At 39.5% G+C, this 15,076-nt stretch overlaps 1 protein-coding gene across 2 annotated transcripts in view; it reads right to left on the reverse strand.

Moving 5' to 3' along the window:
- focad (focadhesin) overlaps positions 1 to 15,076 on the reverse strand; it is a 57,489-nt gene that overhangs the window by 17,854 nt on the left and 24,559 nt on the right. For both annotated transcript variants that reach the window (XM_030723186.1, XM_030723187.1), the window contains 14 exons: positions 14,934 to 15,035; positions 14,700 to 14,827; positions 12,537 to 12,663; positions 12,229 to 12,363; positions 10,570 to 10,620; positions 10,308 to 10,391; positions 9,724 to 9,862; positions 7,463 to 7,651; positions 6,811 to 6,932; positions 6,609 to 6,701; positions 4,255 to 4,343; positions 2,232 to 2,273; positions 1,963 to 2,071; positions 1,079 to 1,195 (listed from right to left, as the gene is read on the reverse strand). In XM_030723186.1, coding sequence (XP_030579046.1) covers positions 1,079 to 1,195; positions 1,963 to 2,071; positions 2,232 to 2,273; positions 4,255 to 4,343; positions 6,609 to 6,701; positions 6,811 to 6,932; positions 7,463 to 7,651; positions 9,724 to 9,862; positions 10,308 to 10,391; positions 10,570 to 10,620; positions 12,229 to 12,363; positions 12,537 to 12,663; positions 14,700 to 14,827; positions 14,934 to 15,035 — 1,527 coding nt within the window. The remainder of the gene's footprint in view (positions 1 to 1,078; positions 1,196 to 1,962; positions 2,072 to 2,231; positions 2,274 to 4,254; positions 4,344 to 6,608; positions 6,702 to 6,810; positions 6,933 to 7,462; positions 7,652 to 9,723; positions 9,863 to 10,307; positions 10,392 to 10,569; positions 10,621 to 12,228; positions 12,364 to 12,536; positions 12,664 to 14,699; positions 14,828 to 14,933; positions 15,036 to 15,076) is intronic.

Here is a 15,076-nt window from a genome sequence, read left to right on the forward strand (position 1 = left end):
ATCATCCCTGACCAACATATTAGACAATGTTCAGCCAATCAGAAGTTGGCATCACAGGCTAATTAATAAGGTTGCAGTCTAGATAGTTTTTCTATAAACAGACTGACTGGCTCTTTACCTAGTTTCTCACTATCTAGCTACTGCCAGCTGTTCAGTGACCTAGGTCAGTTGTAGATATGGGGACTCATCACTTTCTCCATTTCAGTCAATAATGGTCAAGTAGTTATAGCCAATCACACAGTATAATATGATCACATGATTAGGCTAAGCCAATCAGGCATGAGAAAGAGGATGCATATCATTAGCATAAATTATCATAGCATTAGCACCCTGAAATCCTCCATGTTCTTTACTCTCCACTTTAGATAATTACAGCCAAAGTGTACAAAGGGTACATATAAACATCCAGGAATATGAATATCATGTTGCCAGTCTTTGAAGGGTAAAGAACTCCTTGTGGTTTTGGAGTTTATAGACCAAAAAGGTAAAACCTCACAGACAGACAGACAATATGATCACAATATCCTCCCGCTTTATTCTGCAAGGGAGGATTAAAAAAAAGCCATCGTGAAAAGATGGTACAAACTGGACCCACCATCAAAAGACTGATTAAAAAGTGTTCCTTTTATTTTTTTTATTAGAGTATAGTATCAAGTCAATTAAACTTCTGAGATATTGATCAGGTTAGTTAAATAGCAGAGGGGGTGTTAATCGGTTTTAGCTGTTTTAGTAGTCATTAAAATAACAAGGTGGCATAAGTTGCTATGGAACTGGAAGCTTACACATCGAGAAAGGCACCATCAAGGTTCAGAGGTATAAACAGGATTTAGAGAAACATATGCTCCCATCCAGATGAGGCGTTTTTTCAAAATACTCAGCCGATTCTGTGGAGTCAGGTGGGAGAAATGCTCTGATTTTTCTTGAAATGGTCCAGTGAGAATCATGTCACTGTCACAAATTTCGAATATCTGATAAAGGCTTTAGAGAATCTCCAAATTACTACGTTTCTTATTTAGAATTTTCTCAGCATTCAAATATTTTCCAAAACAGGGTTGCAAAATACTTGGATGAGACTTACATGCAGGAACCAGGGGAAAACTTGACCTTTTGCCTTGTAGCTGCTGCTGATTATGCTGAGCAGGGTGTCAAGCACCATAGTCAGCCAGGTAGCAGTGGGAACAAACTCTGGTCCAGCCTGTTGTGACAAGTCAGAGTTTTCTGTTAATGCTATTGCACTAAACATTAGACTCAATTGTTCTTTTAATTTTATTAATTTTATTTTTTAAATAAATTAAAAAATAAAATAAAATAAAAATAATTTTAAAAAATTAAATTAAATTAAAAAAATAATTAAAAAAAAACAACAATTTAAAAAAAAAAATGACTCAACTGTTCTAAGTACCACTGATTTAGACAGTAGGAAATCTATATATGTAGCACATGTAGTTTTCAGGTTATGGAATGACATATATACTGTATAATAAGGCTACACTCACACTGCAGGCCTTAATGCTCAATTCCAAATTTTTGTGAAATCCTGATTTTTTTTCTGCGTGGCCGTTAACATTTCCAAATATATGCGACTTGTATGTGATCTCCTGTGCGAACGGCAAACAACCTCAAAGTGTCCCGCGTGCGCAGCAGAGGACACAATAACGTCACACGTAGCGAGCGTGCTCAGTGTTTGCGGAAGTAAACATGGATCAGTGATGTCTGTCGAGTGTCAGTGACGTGCAGGTCGAATGAATGCGACCTGCCGTACAGACACAGGTCACATTTGAAAAGATCTGATACATATCGGATTTAGGACCACATATCCAAGTGGCCTGGGTCGCATTTGCAAAAATCTGATCTGTGTTGTTCAGACTAAAGAAAAGGGCACAAAAAAAAACAAAAAAAAAAAAACAGATTTGGGTCACTTCAGGCTGCAGTGTGAACATAGCCTAAGACACAGTTTCTTACCCCAAGGCTGCCATCGCTATCAGCAGGCAGGTTGCTCTCATACTTAGCAAGAACAGTAGCCAGGCCACTAAGAGCCAGGATGGAGTTTCCCTGAACAACAGGACTGTCTCTGAAAAACACACAGAACAATCCAGCAAAAAAGAAAAAAAAAAAAATTTGACAATGCTTCTGGTTTTACCTGAACTTCAACATCAGGCTGTAAACTACAGGCCTCATCAAGAATTTTTCTTACGAATCTAAAATGTTGCAAACACACGCAAGGTACTCACTTTGCAGCACCTTTGATGACGTCTGCCAGCTGATCTCTGGCCCTACGGTCCAAAAAGAGTGAAATAAAGATGAAGAAGAATGGATATGCAAAAATAGAGAAATAGTGAGTACTGTCAGTATTTCATCTGGTTCACGCGTAGTAATGTGAGAACTACTTTAGTCTATTTACACCCCCGATTCTAAAAAGGTTGGGACGCCATGTAAATAAAAACAGAATGCAATGATTTGCAAATGTTATAAACCTGTATTTTATTCACAGTGGAGCATAGAAAACATCTCGTGCTTAAATTGAGAAAATCAACCATTTAAAAAAAAAAAAAAAGTGAGACAAATACTATTGTGTAGCATCCCCTCTTCTTCTAACAATGTCTGAGAACTGAGGAGAACAGTAGCTGGACCTCAGGGAGAGGAATACTGTCTCAATCTTTCCTGGTATAGGATTCTAGCTGCTCAAAAGTCCTGGGTCTTCTTTGCTGTGTTTTTCCTTTTTGGTTCAGAAGATGCGGCGTCCGTTTTATGAAGAATTTCACATTTCAGTTTGTCTGACCACAGAACACTTTTCCACCTCACCTCAGTCCATTTTCAATTAGCTTTAAAGATGGCAGCATTTCTAGAACATGTTTGTGGCTTTTTCTTTGCTTTAACCCACATTTGTTGATGACACAAAGAACTGTGTTCACAGTCAGTGATTTATGGAAGTGTTCCTGAGTCCGTGCAGTGATTTCCATGCAGCACCACCTGAAGGCCCAAATCACAGCCATCAGATACTGATTTTCGGCCTCATCCCTCATGCGCAGATTTCTCCAGATTCTCTGAATCATTTGATTGTGTACTATAGACGATGAGATTTAAGTCTTTGCAATTTCACATTTAGAAAAACTATTCTGAAATTGCTCCACAACCTGTAGACAATTTTCTGCCAATTGTTAACTTCTGCCTATACTTACTTCTGAGAAATGCTGCCACTCGAAGAGCTCTTTATTTCTCCCCCAATCATGTTATTGACCTGTTGTCAGTTATTCTAATTAACTGCAAAATGTCCCACCAGCTCTATCTTTTTAGCCCCACACTTCCAGCCTTCTGTTGCCCCACCCCAAATTCTCCTGAAACACTCTGCTGTAATTAAATTCAAAATGAGTCTATATTTTTTTCTTGAAATAGTAAAATGTCTCAGTTTAAACATTTTATATGTTTTGTGTTCTACTGTAAATAAAAATGGATGGATAAGGAGATATGGAAATCATTGCAGGATTAAAGCAAAGTTCAAATGCCAAAACGATCATATGAAGCAAACATCTCATTTTCTAAGCTTATCGATTACTTGACATTTTCTTTTCTAATTTAATTTACAACTTGTGCTGAATAAGCATTTTGAGTTTTCACAAAATGCTTGAAATTTTCTGAATGACCCTAAACTTTTGAACAGTAGTGTATAGAGCATCCTAACATCAATTTTTCTTATTTTGAGATAGAAACTCTCGAAGTTAATATTAAAGAAAAATATCAGCCATGTGATAATGATAATTATTCTGTGTAACTGGTACTGTGAAATTTAAAGTATGTCTTTCTTTGCGCTCGATGTACTCAGCAGAATAAGCAAACAATTGTCCGTTTGCATTAATATGAAAACAGACAGCCATTTTGGTGAACAGATAATCATATGAATCGTTATCTGGCAGTAGAGTACGGTAAAGTACCATACTCATAATCAAGCAAAAATTAAAGCTTAGTAAAGATTTGACCTTAAACATAACTTAGTAAAACCAATCCTGGCAATGCTATTATCAAAATAAACACCTTCCAGTTTTTTAACAACATTCTTAACTTAATACTATAGATAAGTTTCTTATAAGCGCTTACTAATGTCTTAAAAGAGCACAATAAATATGTTCACATGGCCCATAAAATGTTATTAAGCATCTTATAAAAAGGACTTACAGGTGCTCTGTAACCTTTTATTAATTCATATTACAAGGACCTTAATTAAAAGTGCTAACATATATAAAAATAAGTGATTCTCACCACAGCCAGGCGCAGTGCTGTTTGTACTGCAGCTCCTGTGGGTTCTCTTTGCTTTGTTTCTGCTGCATCTCCAATTCAGCACGTCGACCCTGTGAACACAAATCAGTTAAATCAGAGTTAATCGCTGTACATGATCAAGCAGTGATTTTTGTCTTATTGTTTCATTCTCATCTTTCACCAGTTGTTCAAGAGTTTAACTGTACTGTTGAGTATAACTGACATGTTTGTTAGTGCATGCAGGAACATAAGAATGTGTCCCATCAGGAAATCAGTACTGTTATTTTACTAGGAATAAAAAATAAAGTTTGCTTCCGGTGACCCTGCTGGGTGAGTTTCAGACCCCCTGGTCATCTTTTCCTCGGTTTTCATTCCTACGCTGATGACACTCAACTCTATCTTAGTACCACACCCTCCTCTCAGCTCCCCCCTCAGTCCCATGTCAGTTGTCTGCATGAAATCAAAAACTGGATGTCATTGAATCTACTTAAGCTAAACAGTAATAAAACAGAGCTCTTGGTTGTGGCCCCCAAAGCCCTACTTCAGAAAGTTGGAGACCTACTCATTGACGTAGATGGTTCCCCCCTCTCACCTTCACCAGATGTTCACAACTTGGGTGTCGTCTTAGACTCCATACTTTCATTCAAGAATCATATCAAATTGGTCACTAAAACAGCTTTTTTCCACCTTATGAACATCTCTAGACTCCTGCCTCTACTTACTGATTCTATAGCAGAGACCCTTATCCATGCCTGTGTCTCCACCCGGCCAGACTACTGTAATGGGGTCTTGTTCGGGATCTCGGGCAAAGCCCTGGACAGGCTCCAGTATGTCCAGAATTCAGGTGCCAGGCTTTTAACCAGCACTAGGATCTGGCAACACATCACCCCCACCCTTACGGAGCTACTTTGGCTCCCCGTAAAGTCTCGCATTGTGTACAAGATCCTTCTCCTCACTTACAAATCCCTCAATGCTTTGGCCCCTCAGTATTTGTCCGACCTCTTGCACCCATACAAACAGCCTAGGACACTGCGGTCCTCAGCCATGGGTCTGCTCTTTGTCCCTCGCACCAAGAATAGAATAGAATAGAATAGAATAGAATAGAATAGAATAGAATAGAAAAGAACAGAATGCCTTTAATGTCATTATACAGAATGTACAATGAGATTGGAGGGCCACTCCTGTTCAGTGCCATGCAATAGAAAGACATACGTTCAAAAATATAAAATAGAACTTCTGAAAATATACAGAAAATAAAACAGAATGTATAAAAACCTCCATCACTTTTGGGACAGAGCCTTCAGTGTGGCAGCCCCTACTCTCTGGGGTAGTCTCTCCCTTCTCAGCTTCGCAATACCCCATCAGTGGACGCTTTTAAGAAACGGTTCAAAAATCACCTGTTCAAAAAGGCCTTCAGTTCCTAGTTTTTGTTTTGTTTGGTTTTTTTGTCCAGTGTCATTGGGTTTCTTGAAAGGCGCTATATAAATCTAAGTTATTAGTATTATTATTATTATATTTTCTTCTTTACAAAATTAAGTACTCTTCACAATCAATTAAAAAAAAAATTTCCCTGCCTGCCGGGTCACCCCTGAAACACCTATGAGACTACAAGTGAACGTAATGTCCATCCATTCTCTTCTACTTATCCTGTTCAGGGTCACGGGGGGGCTGGAGCCTATCCCAGCTGACAGAGGCAGGGTACACCCTTTACAGGTCATTCACCAGCCTGTCGCAGGGCCAACACAGAGAGACATGTCCAAGCAGTGACTAAAAAAGCCTGATGTGCAGTCCTGTCTGTAAGTGATTTTCAATTCAATGTCTTCAAAGGTGACTGGATGTTGGCTACAAAAATATCCCTGTCTCCAATCTGCTCTTCTTTTCAAATGAGTCATAATGATGTAAATTGCTAAATCTGGGCTTCTTAATACCTAATCTGTAGTCATTTTGAATATTAGGCCTCACTGATTTTAAGGTTTCATGGACTCACACTTCTGAACATTTTCTGTCACTTACTGAGCATTAATTTATCATTTTAAGTTCACAGGCCTGTGGGCTTGTAGATAAATACAGGCCTGTGTACAGAGAGGCTGACATTTCTAGCAAGCTTGTGTTGCTTCAGTTCTAGGTAGGGTGTGAACAGCAACAGCCAGCCTGTCTGTCTTACTACATTGCGCCACATGGAAAGACAGCACTGACACTTCACTGTGTCCATCTTCGTCTATGGGAAGGTTAACACATGTTGGCTTTAGACATAATTCTCTCTCTTTATACCATGTAGACAACAACATCTTTCTAGAACACATTTTTTGCAGCATACTTTTGCAATAAGCTGCCTCTCACATGCCAGAAGCACAAACCTCTAGGACAGCGTAGAAAGCTCGCCTCATGAAACCCCTCCAGGCCTGTGGCAGGAGGAGGGCACGGTGCCACTCAGAGGGCTGAATGTTCACCTATACACCAAAATAAAGCAGAATGAGAGATTTACTCATTCCAGTGCTGCAAAAAACAGAAAAAAAAAAAAAAGTGTGAGAGGCAGGGGAAGAAGGACAATTTACATACTTCATGAATGAGGGCTGTCAGGGTCTGCTGGTAGCTGCGGCTGCGGCTGATGAGGAACCGACTGATTGGTCTACCAACGCGATCAGTCTGCACAGGTAAGTTGTACGAGAGAAGTAGCCCAGCTACAAGACAGAGAAAAGGGGTGAGCTATAATGGTGTTTCCACGCTGCATTTTCAGAAAGCTTGACCCTGACTGCCAAGACTCAAACTCGTCTGGGATTTTTAGTAGCTGCATCTACATCCTAGGTCACATCGTTCTCAAGTTATCGTGTTCACAAGACTGTCTGAAAAACTTGACCTTTGACGTTAAAGTCAAGGTCCCTGAGATTCAAACTCGTCCGAGATTTTCAGTAGACGCATCTGGGGTCTGAATTTGAACATCCTATGTCACATTCTTCACAAGATTTTCAGAAAACTTGACCTCTGACCTAGACCTTCAAAATTTAGGTTCCTGAATATCAGCCATATGGCTTGAGAAATACAAGCACAAATTGAAACTGGAAAAACCAAAAGTTTATTACTTAAAGATATCACACAACCTCTGGATGGATAAAACAGTGAAATGCAAGAATAAAACACCAATTACATTCAAATGTTACTACACAGCATAATATTAGTCAGATAATCTAAATGAGAGATTTTAATTAATCACCTGCTAGTCCTGGCTTCAGCCCAGGCTGCTTGTTTTTCTCATAGGTCTTCAGCATGAAAAATGGGATTCCTGCCACAGTTTTGCCCTGGTCTGAACGTAGGCCACCCCCTCTCAAGGCTGAGAAGTATATTCCCCGTGGCATCTGAGTCATCTCCTGCTTCACCAGTGATGTCAAGAAGAGCTCAAAGGCTGGGGCAAGGTAAAAAAAATCAAGATGAGCATCTCTGTATAACATGGTGATATGACACCTGAAAGTTTACACATGCTCCCGCCAGTGAATTAGCAGTTCACTCGAGAGAGCACTGGCCCCTGTTCATCAGCAGTGATTGTACTCAGATAGGTTAGGTGAGTTAACTGACTCCAGACAGGATCCACCCCAGAGATAGTCCCTATTGTGTAGACTGTCATTCCACTGTTTACTTCAGCGGCCATTGCTGGGTGAGAGGCGTCCACCTTTCTTTACTCTGGAGGAGGCTGTAAAACTTTGTGAAAGGAGTCCGATACAAGTCGATGAGTCAGTGATGTTTACTTCTGACTGATGACAGCGATACTGAGTTGAGTTGTTGAGCATAACTAGTTAACTTACCTAACCTTTTTGTTGGTAAGCACTGTTGTTTTTTGCCACTGTTATCTTCTGTTAGTGAAACAGTCTTTGAAGTGGAAGTAACATTAACGGACTCTGACGCTTAGTGCATAAGCCCTGAGACTGTAATCAGACTGTTTATCAGAGTGAAAGTGTGATCTTTAGGACACTCAAGCCTAAGGTTAGCTAGCATAATGTTAGCTTATAACCAGCTGTTTTAGCCAGCTCTTGTAAGCTCTCTGGAGACAGAAGGATCATGTGTCTAATCTGCCAGCAATGAGCTATTGTGAAAATACTGGGATTAAATAAGCATGTTTATGCACATTTTTGTGTGGTAGAGGCCTGACTTCAGTTCAGGAGATTATGCTTGAGGTGAAGAGGAAGAAGGCGATGTTTTATTAAGATGCCGGTGGCGTTGTCCCTTTCCTTTGTGTTTTGACTTCTTTGGTGAAGGGGACCCTTTCTTAAATGATAAAATGTAGGTATGAGCCTTCTTCAGTCTGAAGGTGAACACACAAATTTAAATATCCCTCCACAGCACACGAATGCCTACAACTTGTCTTCTCCTCCGCCTTTGGCGTACAGCGTATGTGGCCGGTCTATAGCCACATCTGTAAAATGCCAATAGTTGGAAAGGAGATGTCCTTCCAAGTCATTGTATTCAAATATGGTGGGGAACATGGATGTCCACTCCAATGTATGTTAAATGGATTCATATGAGTTCGTGAGAATGCATCAGTTTGTGGGTAAATATAATTACAAACTTATCAGTGTATATTTATGAGTACAATATCCTTTTTTTAAATTAAATAACCTAAAAAAAAATTACTGACTGTACCTTTAAGTTGGTGCAGTGTTGCTATGGCATCGATGGATATAAAAAAAAATTGCACAGAACACAAAAATGAGTGAAATTCTTGCATGGCTATCTCCTTCACACATGAAGTACTGAGGGTTCAAAAATATTTGAAGGTACTCGATATTCTCAGTGTGCAATGCTTCCTTCTGGCACTGCAATCCCCTCACTTCTGACTACCTCCCCTCTCTTTGTTGCCATCCCACTATAATTCTCCAGTCTGAATGACACTCCGATGTTGTTGCTGTAGATCATGTGCATGAATGCCCCGTTTACTCCTGGCATACACTTGATGTAATCCATGTAGAGTAGATGGCTAACGTTTGTGCCATTCCATAGTTGGTATCTGTAGCCGGTCTTACTGATCTGGCTGAGGGGGTTCAGGCCTATGCAGAACAGCAGTGGGGACAGAGCGTCTCCTTGGTAAATCCTGCACGTCATGGTGACTTTTGCATTTGGCTTGGAGTTGGCCTCTTGTGTTTTTCTGTGCTATTTCAGGGATACTTTGATAGCATCCCGCTATTAGTGGCACCAATTGTGTTTGATGGGTTGCCTGGCCATATATATAGTCTAGAGATGCAAAAGAAGATGGCCTTGAAGGGGAAAGTTGCCAAATATAAATTAGGCAAATTTTTGATTTTTTTCCTAGAACTTTTGATCAAACTGTGATCATAACACAACTCAACTGAAGGCACATGCTTTTATCTTTAAACCATTTGTATTCTGTATTTGGTTCTTCTCTATTGTATCCAATTTCAAAAGATTCAGTCACTGGATACAATGGGATACAAACCGTGAGGACTGAAGACAACTCTAGTTTACCTGGAAGAACAGATGGGGCAGTAAGAGCTATCAGCTTCACATAAGATGAGCCTGGGATGGAGAGATCCTGCTCATTTTCCTCTTTTTCTTTACTCTCTTCATCATCCTCATTTTCAGGGAGCTTTGTAGCTGGTCTGGCCTACCGATCAAACAGAGTAGCAAAAACAGAGTCGTCTGAACAACCAAAACAAATTAAACAAAGAGCTGATGCATGGCAGTCTATGGGAACTTTCTGAACATGCTAAAATAATATCTGAAAATAATGTCAATATCTGAAACAGTATCAATCTGACAAGACTGAAATGTGGTAGGCAACTTTCCTGTAATCTAGTAACTCAATTATATTTGGAAATTTCACTAAATTCTGACCACAAATTAAGAAAAGAACATTGCAAAAATTGTCTGGCTAATATTATGGAAACCATGAGTTACACAAGAGCAATTTTGGTTTAGAGGATGATGATGATGAAGAGGTTAGTGCAGGCCACAACTATGCATCAAAAGTTGTTCTTCCATTTTGAAAATGGAAAAATGCTAAATTAAAAAGTATAGACTTGTTAGTAGAGTGGAGCAGGTCTCTTAACTGCCTCAGGAAGGTGATTTATGGTGTGGTCCACTTCAGGAAAGTTTGCTAAAGCCCTGTAGCCACAGCTGGCCACCTCTGGATCCTGTAAAAGATACAAACAAAGCTTTTCCAGTGTTCTCTACAAATTTTACTGAAAAAATATGAAATATCAGAATACATTTGTAGATGCAGTAGTAAGTGCTATGTCACTTAGTTTTGAGCAGAATTTGAGAGAAACAAAAAAGAATGAGCATCGAATGTGTGTGTTTCAGTAGACTGACCTCGCTTACAACATAATTCCAGAGAAAGCTGACCACCTCTTCTTTCAATTTCTAATAAAAAAAAGAAAAAAAAAGAAAAAGAAAATGTCTTTTTAATCTAAAAAAACAAATAAAAAAGAAAACACAACCACAAAAAAAAAGCACTACAAGCAATATAGCATTTAACTTTTTCCTATTCTGCAGACTTTCATTCAGCCCAATGACCACACCCAAGACTGATCCAAAAACGGTCTTCCTACACTACATTTTAAATGAAAACGAGAATTAGGAGGAATAAAAAACTAGCCTGGCTCTGTCCATAGTTTAAAGCTACACATGTAATACAGACGTAGACAAATTTGTTGGTACCCTTTTGACAAAACCAATAATAAAATATTGAATATTAACTAATGAAAAAAATCAGAAATCGCTTTTGAATTGTGGTTCAGAATTCTTTTATAAAAACCAAGACCCATCATTGATGGGACCATCCTCCCGCAATTAATGATCGTTGGAGTATTCTGTGTATACATGTATATATGAGGGTTTTTATAGGTTTTTTTTTTGTGTGTGTGTGTGTGTGTTTATGTGTACTGCTGCTGTGCAACACAGGAATTTCCCCTCGGGGATGAAATAAAGTACTCTCTCTTTCTATCTATCTAATGAAAATATAAAATAAATGTAGAAGTCAGGATAACATTACAGACCCATTTCATAACAGAAAACCCAAGCAGACATCTTTTTACCTTCTGCACTCATTTGGAAGAATTTCCCTAAACTTTTATCTAAATACCTTTAGTAACCCCTGGGTTAGTAAAGATAAAGTACAAATTCCAGTAAAAATATGCAATTTTTTTTTTTCAATATTAATAGTACTCATTATTTTTTTAATTTTAAGCATGCTCTAAGACAGTGATCCATCCATCCTCTACCTCTAACTGCATGTCTTTGGACTGTGGGAGGAAACCAGAGTACCCGGAGGAAACCCCCGCAGACACGGGGAGAACATGCAAACTCCACACAGCGAGGTCCGGGCCAAGGTGGAACCAAACTAGATGTCACTCTAGCTGTGAGGCAGTAGTGCTAACCACCACACCACCGTGCTGCATCATTCACCGAGTGATGTTCTGTTATTATCTTCTACATTCCTACCGAAACTTTTTGGTAACCACATCCTAGACCGGACAAAAAAATTGCTTCGTAAACAAATTAGAGAAAGTACATACTGCACAAAGGTGTATACTACATAAAGTCTTTCTACAAAACTCATATTACATAATCTGCTGATATCATCCCATCCATCCATTTTCTTCTGCTTATCTGGGGCCGGGTCATGGGGGCAGCAGCCCAAGCGGAGAAGCCCAGACTTCCCTCTCCCCAGCCACCTCCACTAGCTCATCCAAAGGGACCCCAAGGTGTTCCCAGGCCAGCTGAGTTTTTACACATTTTGTTAAAATTTTAGATCATTTTACAGAGAATTGACCATGTTATTAGAACATGATATGATGTCAATTTTTTGAGGGCACCCTGTATAACACAGAGTTTCACTTACGTAAAAAAATTTGAGTTTCTGTTCGACACTGTTAGCTCCTTTTGTTTAAGACAGACTGAGAGGAAGACAGAAACATGGATATACACACACACATTAACAAAGAGTATTTAATGAATTAGATCAGGTACCTCATACTCCTCTGACTTAACTGTGAGCTCGGGAACAAGAGCCAGAAGCTCAGTTATGGCTCGAATCACCACTGGCCGGGAGTCACAGCTTAGCTCAGGCTGAAGATTTCTCCATGTTGAGATAATATCTACTACCTGAGAAATAAGATATTTAAAAATGAATTACTGATGTGTATCTATAATTAAGACCATAACTTAAATTCTGCTCCTACAATCAACAGAATCACCCAGATAAACGAGTAAACCTGATTCTTGAAGAGTACAGGAAACTTAAAAAGACAAAAATGAGCACAGTACAAACACAGTACCTCTGCGCGACACAGCTCCTGTAGTCCTTGCAGGGCGAGAGCAGCAGGAGTTGCCAGGTCTGGTCTGTTGCACCATTTTAAAGTGAGTGATATGGCAGCCAACATGTCACCTCCATGCTGGTAAGGCCTGAAAAACACACACACACACACACACAAACATGAACAAAAGAAAGTGTGTGTGTGTGTAACTTTGTAAAAGTAAGGTGACCAGGGCATGTTCAATCCAAACAAATTAAGGCCAGCTGCCAAATACTGCCAACTATTGTTGCATATGGCTGCAAATATTTCACAATAAAAGCAAAGCAATGCATTTCTGGATAATTAAGGCTTTTAAATTGAATTTGTATTGTAGCTGTGCAGGTTGACTCCTGAGGTTTACTCTACCAGGCCCTAAAGCTGCTGGGGATCAGGGGGAATGAACAACAAGAGAACCAACAGGCACATCACTGATACAGCTGAGAAGGCATCAAGATGGATCAATAAAAAGCGGTGACCCATGGACCACTCAAGATACCCATTCAAAAGCTGAGAACTGATCACCCCTAGTTGGGTCACCTGGGCATGAGTGCACGATGTTAAACGATCTGATGACCCCAGGTTACATCACCGATGATGTGTCAATGCGATCTGCAAGTCTTGGGGGAAAGGCTAAAATGCAGAATAAAATCATTGGAAAATGCAGTATTATAAAGTCTTACATTTCTTATATAAAGGTCTTCTGTATTTCACCTGTTGTAAAGTCAATCACTGTTATTCAATGTGTAATTTTAGACTTGCTGGAAAATGTGCTGTTAATTTTTTTAAACTCATAAAGTTGAAGCATGTATTTGTCACACACAGGCCAGGTTGTGTTTTATGATTAATTAATCTTATTATTATTAGAAATTATTATGATGATTATTTTGCAATTATTAACATTTAATTTTATAGTCATAGGAAACATTCCTGCAGTTTAACTCACTGATGTGTGTGATCTGGCTTCACAAATCCATAAAGTTGGGTGTCATCTGCATAGCAATGAAAATGTATGCAATATTGCCTACAGGAAGCATGTATAGTGTAAATAGGATTGGTCCTAGCACAGAACCCTGTGGAGCTCCATAACTAATCTTAGACTCCCCATTTACATGAACAAATTAGGAATCTGTGGTTACATTTTTATTTGTGAAGTAATTCATAAAGTCATTACTAGTTAAGTAGTTCTCGGCTCAACAGAGCTCTGACTCTGTGTCAGCCTGGCTACACTGCTGGAAAAAACTTGGGGTTGTTCTTATTTCCTTCAATCAGAGATGAGCAGTAGGATGTCCTAGCTTTATGGAGGGCTGATGTGGGGTACCAGCTTTCCTATCAGACTACTCAGCCTTTTGGCTAGAATTTGTTCGAATTTTTCGATCTGTGTTTAGGCCTGTAGTTGCCTACCTCCCCCAGATCTTTCCCTGCTTTTGGACCCCCCCTCCCCCCTTTTTTTTTTTGGAATCAGTAGTTATAGTAATAATTGCCTCATTCAGGGTATGGGGAAGTTCCCCTATCCCAAGCACCTAAACAAACATTTCATTTAAGTGGGGAACCAATAAGTCAGTAAACTATTTGTAAAATTCATTACCAAATCTATCAGGTCTTGGGCTTTTGCCGCTTTTCAAAGACATTATGGATTTGGCAATTTCCTTGGTTGTAATCACGGCTCCCTAAATAGTCACGGTCAGTTTAGTTTAAAGTTGGGAGCTGGCACTGATTCAGGAAAGCTTGAGTATCTCCTGGTGGTGCTTTAATTTTTGATGCATATAACCTCTCATAAAACTGTTGGAACCATTTATTTACATCTTTATATGAAGTTAGAAGTCCTCCGGTCTCTGATTTAATCTTGTGAATTGAGCGCTCGTTTGCTAGTTTATGCAACTGTCTGACTCAAACTCAAACAGTTTCTCTTTTTAAAACATAAAGGCTTTACTAATTCTGAGTGTCTTCTATTTATGAAGTAGTTCAGTTAAAATCTGATTAACTTTCTTTAGAAAGGTGTTGTGCATTTTTTTACATCAAGCTTGTGTATCTGATCATCCACTTTTAATTGTGCCTCTTTGCTATGTCTCCACCTAGAGGTCTGAAATGAAATGATCGTCTTAGTCCATCATGCCCATTAATTTTTTAAGTATGGGGAGGTCTCACCTCTCTTTGCAGATGTCCCTGATGCAGGCGGCCCGGGCCAGGATCTGCTCCCACTGGGTGTCCCTCCCCACCATTACTCTGCTGTCTTGCTGGCCCATTAGACGCTGCAGGTCTGGGTAGACCCGGTCCTTGCAGAAATGAAAAAAAAGAGGTGCACATGAAGTCAGAGGAAATTTTTTACAGAAGGTTTAAAAATATGAACATGATATTTAGTGATCACTTATTATTGCAGACCTGTTTCTTCCAGAGAGCAGTCATGAGGCGCATTGCCACTGGTCTCAGCTTGGGGCAGCTGGCCAGCATGTGAAGAGCGTGCAGCACGATGGGAAAACAGAGCTAGAATATTGAAGCACATACGGTCAGAGCCGAGGAATTTG

This window comes from Archocentrus centrarchus, unplaced genomic scaffold, assembly GCF_007364275.1.
Source record: "Archocentrus centrarchus isolate MPI-CPG fArcCen1 unplaced genomic scaffold, fArcCen1 scaffold_24_ctg1, whole genome shotgun sequence".
Taxonomy (NCBI): Eukaryota; Metazoa; Chordata; class Actinopteri; order Cichliformes; family Cichlidae; genus Archocentrus; species Archocentrus centrarchus.